Consider the following 11564-nt stretch of genomic DNA (forward strand, 5'->3'; position numbering starts at 1 on the left):
TGTTCTTTTCACAAGGAGCAATCATATATACAATGCTAAGCATCACTGAATAAATTTTCATTAGTTGTTCTGCTTTCTATACCACTGACAGTCAACAGTTGCTGTGGGAACAAAAGCGACTTTGAAGTTAAAGACAGTTGAGCACTGCTTTGCTTTGAAGTAATAAAAAAAAATAACATGACATCTACAACTTATGATTAAATTTCTTACAGACTGACCTAAAGCTAAACACCCCAACTGGTTAAGAAATTCAAGTTTTGTATCTTATTCTAGATTATGAGTGGACAGCTCAAGTCCAGCCTAAATTCAGGCAAGATTTTATTAAGTAGCCAAAGTTAAAGCATTTATCTAAACTAAAGTAACCTTTTTCTACTTACTACACTTCAAATGAGCCTCCTAAAGTAAAGCAGAATACCTACCCTTAATTCACATGGAAGTCAGACTTGATACTTTGTATGCAGAAAAAAACTAAGGCCATAGTATATAACAATAGCTTTTATCATTGTGAAGGGGCATTACTAAACAAGTGGCACAGGTACCATGAAACAGTGCTTAACAGTAACATATAAAAGACAATCACTGTTGTAAGGGTGACTTGAACCGTACATAGTTGGTCTTGCAGAGTTTAAATTCAAATCTGCCTTTAGAGGAATTGATTTTTAGATGAAGCAGTATCTTTTGGTTGGTCAAGCAATCACTGATGATGAGAAGACTTTTTCCTCTCTAGTGAATGAAAAAGTTGCAGAAGACTTATAGATTAATTATTACTAAGGGTATTTTTTTTTTTTTTAAAGTTTACATCCTGTTAGAAACCTTATTACTGTACCTGTTACTTTTAGTCTGTCAGCTCCAATGACAATCTCATCTTCATCTGCAGAAAACAATACTTTTCCACCTCCACTTGCCCTCACTTCAAATCTCTTACACTGGGCCTCCACAGCATCAGCTCCTGAAATCAAGGAAGTGAATGTTTCATCTAAAATATTTTGTAAGAATAAAAGTAATCATCAGCATGCATGGAATATCCAAAACATATTGAAATAATGAGGGTTTTATAAAATACTTTCTTCAAACCTGGTAGGTATCTTGTATTATAAAATACTGTTAAATTAATTTACAGAATAACTATTTCACAATTGCATATCAGAATTTAAAGTAACTATGAAAAACATTTCAGTGTTATGTGTAGAAGTCAACACAAGAATTTAGAATATACGTAAACTCTGAGATCTTTAAATGCCAATTCAGTCAGTGCTTTCTGGGGTTTACTCAGTTTAAATTGCAATTTCTTGCCAATTGGAAAAAAAAAAAAAAAAAAGAAAAAGATAACATATGAGCCTGTTCCATAAAGACTAACAAAACAACACAGCAGAAAAGGGTATTTTTTTTCCCAGTTCTACTGCAAACTTGAACAGTAGAATAACAAAAAAACCCAATAAAGCAAAAGATGAACTGAGATATCATAATTTCTCTCATATTCTATGAAACAAAACTTCCAGATGTCTCAAAGCTTCAAAACTCTGAAATCAAATAATTCTGAAATCAAACAGACCTATGGAATTGCATCAGTGCAAAAAAAAAATTTTGCAGATACCAAAACTCTGTTACTATGCTCTTCAATTTACAGGTCTTACCCTTATTCAGTGTTTTGCCCTCTGAATTGTTTCTGAAAACTTTTATTTTATTAATAAATAAAAGCAAAACTTTAGTTCTGAAAATGGTGCTGAAAAGCAATGAACCGCATGTAACACAACCAGCTGTAAGGAAAATTTCAAGATTTCAGGGAATAATTATCTGACAATTTTCTCACTGATCCCTAATTAAATTTCTAATGTACACTTCGAATGACCCATCAAACTATACGGGTAAAAATTATGGGGAAGGCATTATGGAGAAAGAAATCCATACATGCAATTTCAGTTTATGTATCTGGTTTATAGGTTTGTAAAAAATACCTGCTTTCATTATGGGAAAGTTTTCAGTTTAATATTCAAAAGCATATTATCAAAGTATATAAAAAAAAATATAAAAGCTGTGATAACTAATTTTGGATGAGAAATTGTCATAGCAGTCCTTAATTTGTAAAATCAGATTTAACATCAATACAGTATTTCTCCTTACTTTGAGATGAATTTATATGTGTACTGTGAACAATTTCTGGTTATTTTTAATTCATGAATGTAAAAATAAAATTAAAAGGAATTATAAAAATATCTGTGATGCCCCATTTTCTTGAAGCTAGACATGTTTTTTCTGGTGTAAAAGTGTAAAATGGTATTGTCTTCCTTTCTCTGTACTGTTGAAATTCATTTTAAATGTGATAATCAGGTGATTGGCTTTGTTTTGAAAAATACTAAATTTTTGTGAAGACAGACAGGGACAGATTTCAGATAACCTAACGTTAGCCATGGGATAATCGCTACATCTCACAAACATTCCAGGATGCTCACTAATACAAGGTATAACAAAGTCTAATTGTCCATCAGGATAAAAGTAATCACAAATATATTCACACATAGCTGTCTTACTGAAATCACCCATTACTCTTAAATACTTTCCAAAGGTCAGTGGTGGTATCCTTGACAGTGTTGCCCCCAGGCACATCTGAATTATTTGTTTAAAATGCTAGCATTTAGCTAGTGACCCATGCTAGGAATACAGTTGGGTAGGCTACTCCATTCTTCTGCACCATCACAGTTAAAGATATGTTTTTAAAAAAACTGTTAAATTTGTATTTATATTTATTTGTTATATGAATGCTTATTTCATGAAGCCCAGTGAGATGTAGGCATTAGCAGGCCTATGGTGAGTTCAACAAACTGTTGTGTATCAATCCAGTGGCAGAAACACAAGAGAACATTAGAAAGTCAATTTATCAATTTTTTCAATTTTATTTCTTAGTTCATAAATACATTAAGCATATACATTGTTTTGTAAAACAATTCCATTACAAAAGAAATACTTTTGTTGCCTATATCTAGTTACTCTATGACATTAGGATGACCACGTGATTCAGATTACTGTAAGAATTGTAATAAAACAGATGATATTACTATTTAATTCATTTGGAAGAGGGAGAAAATATGATAAATTATAGGCTGGCTTAAAATACTTGCAGAAATTCTAGATGACTTTTTTATAGATGACTTTAAGGCCAGGTTGGATGGGAGTTTGAGCAACCTGACTAGTGGAAGATATCCCTGCCCATGGCAGGGGGGTTGGAACTAGATGAGTGTCCCTTCCAACCCAAACCATTCTATGATTCTATTCTGTGACTCTATGATTACATGATCCACTGATAATTTAAACACAGCTGTGATTCAATTCTCAAAATGGTATATGATAGTCATGAGCAAACATTGTTCATAATAATAAAACCAAGGTGTAACCCTCTTTAGATAGCACTGCACAAAAATGTTCATTCTAGAATATTTCTCATGGTTCAGAACATAAAGACCTACAGAGGCTAAAAAGATCAGTGATCTCTTGTGAACACAAGTGCTTCCAGAAACATTGGGGTTTGAAGGAAGATGTCTGAGATAACATCAAAGTTGTTGCTAAAATTATTGATGACAAAATAAGTGGCAGATTCATATTTGAAATAAGAATGCATGCTGTTATTGAGCTATTTCATTGTAGTCTGAAGAACCTATTGTGCCCTCTGTGTATACCATTTATATTTTACCAATGTGTTTTCTGGAGTGGAAAAAAATAGGTCTGTTACTAAGTTGTTTAGGTTGCCCTAATAAAATCATACACTGAAAGTTTCAAAATCGAACTGCCTTACTATGGTAGAGAATCCATTACATTTTATATAAGCCTTTTACAGTGCCTATCTTTTACTCATTGATGTATGTTTTTTTATTGCTTTTTCTGATATTTTTTCTGAACTGAAAAAAATTCTGATGCTATCAAAAAGTGTATCATATTGATACACTTTTGGAATAGTGTTTACTTTTGATTTGGAAAAATTTTGTTCTTAATTTTGAAATATTTAATGGGCATACAATTAAAAGGCACTCATTTAATGCAAAACTTGTAAAAGCCATATTAAAATTGACCTAAAATATTGCTTTGAGGAAAAAACGGAAGCAATCATTTTTCCTGTTTTAGTCACAAGTTTGATTTCCAATTCACAAAGCCCTTCTGGAATTGTATATATATTTTCCTTCACAAGTTCAGTTTTCAATCATTTTGTAAATTTGAGATCTATCTTAGAATAGAATGTATTAAACTTCATGACGGCTGCATTTTGAATCATTATTGGAAAGCATAGGTAAGAATTCTGTTGCAGAAGTAAACTAACAGCAAATATGAATTGTATGTTAAAACAATAAGCTCATGTTTGCTTAACAACTACCGTAATATTCTATGTGAAACTCACACATAGCAGAACATATGACCAAAAAATAGCACTGAATAGACTACCCCAATAATCAAGAAGATCACACACTTCAAAGTTTTTAAACACCACTATATACAAAGCATGGTATTCTTATTTCCCCCATTTTGCAGAAGGGTAAGTTGAGGCACAAGACATAAGGGTACCACCAGCCCCTAAAATGCAGACAGATCCTACCGGTAAGTGTATACTGGTGCTCAGTATGATCCCCCTGTATGTGCACGGGCCTCGTGTGGCATCACCAGGACCGGGTGTGTCTGCCGGGCACCCTGCCTGAGTGCTTGCATTTCCTTTGGAGGGAAACTGCAGCAAGGCGAGGAGGAAGAGCCCTTGAGTCTCACCTTCAGCAGTCAGAGAGGATACTTCAGCCAAGTTTTGGGGAAACAATCTGAGGACAAAACATGGAAAATCCCTCCTACAATATCTAGATAAAGGTCAGTCAGGATATTTGTGCTGTAACAAGTAATAAACCCAAATAGACAGTACATTCTGTTTTACATGAAGCATTGCCTGGAGAGCCTTTTGCAAAAATAACATGCTCATTTATTGAGATAGGTAATGAGAACATAACAAAGGGGACAAACTTTTTAGTAGGGCCTGTTGTGATAGGATAAATGGTAATGGTTTTAAACTAAAAGAGAGTAGATTTAGACTAGATATAAGGAAGACATTTTTTACAATGAAGGTAGTGAAATGCTGGAAAGGTTTCCCAGAGAGACAGTAGATGCCCCATCCCTGGAAACATTTAAGGTCAGGTTGGGTGGGGCTCTGAGCAACCTGATCTAGCTGAAGGAGGTGTTGGACTAGGTGATTTTTAAAGGTCCCTTTCCACCCAAACTACTCTACGATTCCATGAAAAACAAAATATACCACTCAACTGATTAGAAAAAAAACCCCAAAACCAACAACCAAAAACACAAAACCCAAAAGCCAGTGTTTATTGTCATGACCAAGGATATTTGCTTTTTAATAGTGGTGGGATGCAAAGCAAAGAAGTTCACCAACAGGATGCTGCCTGCCTGATAACAGCAGCAACATCCTGCAGGGCCAGGAAAGCAAAGCTGAAAAACAACGGAAGGCTGGACCTGTCCTTGTCCTGCAACCATAGTTGTGGGTCAGGAAACCAAAGGATAATCACAAATAACTTAATACTAACTAGTTTCATCTTTATTTAAGAGCTGATGATTTCTCAGCTGCCTAAAACTGGCATTATATGTATTGTGATGCTGTTAATTTACACACATGAAAGTTGTTAGCTTTGTAAAAAGGGATTAACAGAAAACATGAGAAATCAAAGAGAAAAAAGACCTGCCATAATCTTTCTCATCATATATCACTGCAAGTCCATGTTTCAATAACTGCATTTTAAAACTGGCAATGTATTTACAATAGTACAGCTTTTCATGAAGAACAACTTATAGAACAATGATCTGGAATTTCTCCAAAGAAATGCATATATTTTAGATACTCAGCATGTGGGCTTCCACATCATCATGTTGTATAAAAGTACACCTAGAATTCAGCTAGTCCAAAATATCATTATAGGATATAAACACTTTTTTTATGCTAAAAGAAATGGGGTTTTACTTTATGTTGCATTCAGGATTTAACAGTGAGTGCATCACTTAGTCTTATTCACTTATCGCTGAAACAGTGGTTAGTGTATTCAAGCCACTTGAGAGATTACTAACAAAACGTAATACATATTAAGTTTATCTCTGACATAGAAACAGATGTGAATATTATGAAAATGGTTTTGAAAAGTTAAACTGCCTACAGAGTAATCAATGCTATCAAAATGGAATTCTGTTTCTTTACATCTTCATTTCCCAGTTGAACTAAGAGTAAGCAGTTGCATGTGCAATGTATTTGTGTATTATCTTCTTAGCTGTAATGCAAACTGCTGTGTTCCAAAACCGCTCTACAAACACACACTTTCTGAATCTTTAATATCACTACTAACAAAAAAGTTGAATTAGAATATTGTGCATGAACAAAGCAAATTTTTAAAAAAATTTAGCTCAAACCTGTAGAGCAATCACACTATCGACTATGCTTATTTTCAGCAAATCGTATCTGCTTGAGTAAAGTATACTTCAGTCCAGAGAAACATGCAAGAAAATCTATCTTTCAAACTCTGGAAAGGTAATTTCTAACAAACACAAGGTAATCTGAAAAGCTTTCTAGCTGTGCTACTTTATAGTATACTAACCTACTTCACATCAGAGATGCAGTCAGTTTCTTAATAGCTTTAATTAGGATCGGGGGATGTCCCTGGCAAAGTCCCTTGTCATTTTGTGTCCAGGAAAATTATTTACTTATAAATTCAGATGTATAATACTGAATTAAATTATTAGGTTTCTGTGAAATTCCATTCATTTAAAGTATATAGATGAAAAATGTACATTTCATATTCATCCACACATTGCATATAATAGTGGTTTATAATGCATGCTAGTTGCACAGCAGTTGCATAATCAGAACTATTGTTAAACCAGCTATGTTAAAACTGGTAGAAAGCACAAAATTATTCGTTTTAGCTATAGCGAAGATGCATTAAATGAAAATGTTAGGCAGTACCTACAATATGGATATAGAAAATTATAGCACTGTAACTAGATTAACACTAATAAATATTAAATTTCAAGACAAGAAGTGTGTCTTTTGAATTTATACAGTGTGTAGCTTGACTTATTCATTAAGTAATACCGTAACAACAACCATGAAGAATATATACTTTAAACATTTTGCTTTTTAAAGTCAATGATGCCTTGTACTACTTTATTATTATTCAGGAAAAAAATTATAACCACTACTTGGAATTATAATAAATATTACCAAGAACTCACCTGTCTTCCAAGGTTTAGATATGATTATAAAGTTACAATTTTAAAGATGAAACGGTAAACACTCCATTTACCAAATATGATTTAATGTTGATCAGGTAAAAAACTTGATTTGTATAATATTGTAATCATATGATAGAAGTGTAAACTGTCAGTGGTTGTTATTAAGATACAAGATCAAATTCTCTGTGTGTGACGCATAGGTAGTTTGGGTGGGGATTTTTTGGACATTACTACAACACTTATTGCTGTGGAAATTGCTGCTCATCCTGGGTTGCATTTAGTGGGGTTTTTTTCACTGTTTGGAGAGCATTACAGTCATTACAGTTTGCTGTCCAGTTCATATTTCCCCTACCACCATATTGACTCTGTGGTGATGCATATTTTGCTTTATAATATGCTGTATCATGATTTTTTTTTTTTTTTTTTTTCCTGAGCATTCCTGAGCAAGGGAGTTAATCTCCCTTCCATTTTTCTATAAAATTATATAATAGAGGTAATAATGCTTCCTGATACTTGTGAACATAAGAAGTTATGTAGAAAGTCATTACTGCGGAGACAAGATAGGAAAACTGAAAGTCACAATTCCCCTAATAGCAACACTTTCCACCCAAACATTACTTCAGACAGTTTTTAGATTTTTGTGAATATCTAATACTGTTCATTACTCATTTAGCACACAAAATATGCTTGGGACTTTAACCCTATATATTAAGAAGATCGTATGTTCTTTTCTTCTTGGCAGCAAAGTGCTCCAGTCCCACTTCTATCAACAATGAAAGTAACAGAAACATTAAAACCAGGGTATTTTGCTTTGCCTTCTGGTCTGTTTCCAGCTATCTGCAATGCATTGCCATTCATTCTCAACTTACTGAAACATAGGTTGAAACTGAGATGCATGAAGAATAGTAAATATCAACAATACTAACTACACAAGAAGTTAATTTTTTTCTCTTCTATTGATAAATTCTGTGTGCTTATATCAGATGTAGATGAACACTAGCAGTTGTGTCTTTCTCTAAATCACCTTCCATGCCCTCCTGGAAGACCACAAATTCAGACATAGAGATAGATAACAAATCAACCACTTTAATTTAAATATAGGGCCTAGAATTCAAGGGGAATTACCATGAATTTATCGTCTTTGTAAATGAAAAACATAATGAAATTCAATGTACTGTCTCCTTATTCTTCAATGAAGAATGGGTTATTTAAACATTTATTAAATGCAGGGTACTTTTGGATGACAAAGTATCTTTTCTGAGAATGTGTTGATACTTCTGAGAATGGAGATAAAAGAGATACAGCATTTTTAATAAAGACTCAACGTACAGCCAGGTCTAAAATCAGTATTTGTGAAATATATACCTAGGGGAAGTTTTGTTAATATTCATAGAAACGTTAGTTATTATATTATATATAATTATATTTGGCCACTAGAGGTCTCAGAAATTTTTCAGTGAATGTAAATGCAATAATGCAAATGAAGGACTCATACCAACTCAACAGAAGCCTTGAGGAATTTGAATAAAGAGAGCTTGCAACTAAGAGCAAGACATCTACACAAGTAAACATTCACCTCAGAACTTACTCTATGTTCTGTTTACTGAGGAAGGAAGGGACCATCTTTCTATCAAAAAAGGGTGAAAGTAGCAGTTAAAAGAAACCCCAACTGGGTCCATCAATAGATGATGGCAATGCTATGGAGATGTCAGAAAGTTACTGCTTTTAGGAGAGGCTGACCTTACCTTCTTAAACAAGGGGAACTGGACAGACTACAGTGAATAATACCACCTGTCAACATAAATTATTAGCATAGGGATAAGCCACATACTTATATAAGAGAAATATATATGAACAAAGACAATTAAGTAGAATGATCTGAATCAGACAACAGGTATGGTGGTAGAATGACTCTTCCCTCTTCATGATCTGCAGACCCACTGCTATCCGCAACAGATTAGTGCTAATACAGGTTTAGGACTCGGTCAAATGGAAGCTCACATGAAAATTCTGCCCTTCTGGGCAGATTTTACTTCTAGGAACTTTGTGAAAAGACACACCTAAAATATTGACTGACCTTTGCAATGGATAGAACACATCCTTCCCTCAGTGTGCCTTCCTGTTTATCTTGATGGTGGAATCCCAGGTGTGAAAATACGTATAAAAGTTGTATGAAAGTTGTCTAAAAGTTGCAGTAGACAGCACTCTCCATGCTACTTCTGTACAAGGCCACAACTGCACAAGAGCAAACCTGTGTTTTTCCTCTTACTGTCGCTGTTAAATGGAATTTTCTGTTGGAGATTTTCAGAAATTACATGGCTACAACAGACCTTTGGTCTGATATGATACAGTTGTCCACACGTTTCATCAACTAGGAGCAATACACATAGATGAATGAAAGTAAAATGTGCTACCTGAAAGTTCCTTGAGGTTTAAGTTAAAACATATTTATTTTGCTTCTATAATGGCTAAAAGCATGTGCATTTTCTGCTCCTGTGGCTCAGCTGACGGGTTGTAACTTTGGCTATAGTTTCTTAATCACTTATATGGGACCTTAGATAATAAAGGAAAATATCCCAGGCACCAGACTTCATACTGTGTGTTTTGCTCTATTTATAATCTCAATTATTCAAAACATGAGCTAGATAGTTAAATTGAGGCTTGTGACAAGTACAACGAGTTTCCTATCTGACTGATTTTTCTCATAATACTATAAATATATTATAAGCATAGGTAAATAATATATAGTATAAAGATATTTTAAATAAATAGCAATACAGAGAAATGGCTAAATTTAAAGTTAAATAATGAAATGAAATATATTTAAATATAAAGTAAATAATAAACAAAATAAATTATAGATAAATACATATTATTTTTTATTACCAACCTTATTGCATTATCTTTCCCCTGGATGTTTTCCTCTATTGTCCAGGAATCTTTCTTTGTGACATCAGTAAATAGCCACACTATGTTAAATTTTTTTTATAGCTGCCTTTATCAACTTAGCTTTCACTGAAAAGTTCAAATATCCAGCTTATGCAAATAAATTAATTATAACTCTAATGTATTTTGGAGTACACCAAAGAGTGGATGGGAATAGAAAATTTACCAATTTTTCTTATTCACAATGAATGCAACCTGAGTAGTACTAAACCTAAGAGAATTTTCCAAGTTTTCAGCATTACCCTCAACCCTGGAATTTTTATCTTTCTGTGATGCAGTTGGTTTTTATGACTGAAATAATTTCAAAGGTGATCACCTACCTTTTGGAAGCCGAGGCTTACTAAAGAAGTCTGTGCATTACATTTCCATACAAAATCAGTGGGAAAGTTTCCATTGTCTTTGTTAGCTGAGTTAGGCTGTAAAGGCCGTTACATTGTTTGGCCACTACATGTTTTATGAAAATCCAAAGTTGCCTGCTAAATAACTGAAGTATTATTTACAGAATATTCCACTGAAAAGAAATTTGAGTTAAAAGACCACAGAACAATACAGAGTATAAGATATCTTAATGAACATAGCATTCTAATCAAATAGCAAGAGCACACACAAGACAATAAGGGGAGTATGACATTTCTTCATTACACAGATGAAACTCAAAGACAATACAGGAATGTTGTGTTTCTCCTTGGGAAATATAACATCTTGCAGATCATAAGGGCATTCATTCCTCTCTCAAAAAGTTTCTGTTTATCATTATATAGTTCCTTTAGGTCAGACTTTTAGTCTGACTTTTCTATTGAATGTTCTAAAAATTTCCCAGAAATTCTACTGAAATATCACTTACCTGTAAATCTTTACAACTTTCCTTTTTTTCTGTTCTTAAAAACAGATATGATGTTTGACCTCTTTGCATCCTTTGAGACCTTACCTCTCATCCATGTACTCTCTAAAATAATTGCTAATAGTACCTGTAGCTTTCTGCTGCCTGCTTTACCATTCTTAGGTAGACTGGACTAGAACTGAAATTGAATGAAGTGAAATGCATTCATGTCACTTAATGGTTCATTACTTTTTCCCTTCCTGATTTTACCCTGTGACCTTTTTTACTAACTGTTATATATATTGCTTTGTGAAGATTTAAAAAGAAAAGCATTTCAGTTCTGCCTTTCTTACTGGTAATATACTCTGTAGGCATTAGGTAGAGAAATTCTTAAATTTGTTTCTACTCTGTAGGTAATTTGAACATTTTTGGTAGTTTATTAATATAAATTAAAAGCTAACTAAAATATTTTTATCTGTATCCTCAATATATACATTTATTATTCAGAGATTAGTTTTCAGTCTTCCTCTCCTCTCTCCCCCCCCCC

The 11564-nt window shown here is 33.4% G+C and overlaps 1 protein-coding gene across 1 annotated transcript in view; it reads right to left on the reverse strand.

Annotated features, from left to right (window-relative positions):
- Positions 1-11564, reverse strand: part of SGCZ (sarcoglycan zeta) — a 404844-nt gene that overhangs the window by 48381 nt on the left and 344899 nt on the right. Inside the window, exon 5 of the mRNA XM_026846855.1 lies at positions 827-949. Coding sequence (XP_026702656.1) covers positions 827-949 — 123 coding nt within the window. The remainder of the gene's footprint in view (positions 1-826; positions 950-11564) is intronic.

The sequence above is a fragment of the Athene cunicularia genome, assembly GCF_003259725.1.
Source record: "Athene cunicularia isolate RWA chromosome 4 unlocalized genomic scaffold, athCun1 chr4_part1, whole genome shotgun sequence".
NCBI classification, from domain to species: Eukaryota; Metazoa; Chordata; class Aves; order Strigiformes; family Strigidae; genus Athene; species Athene cunicularia.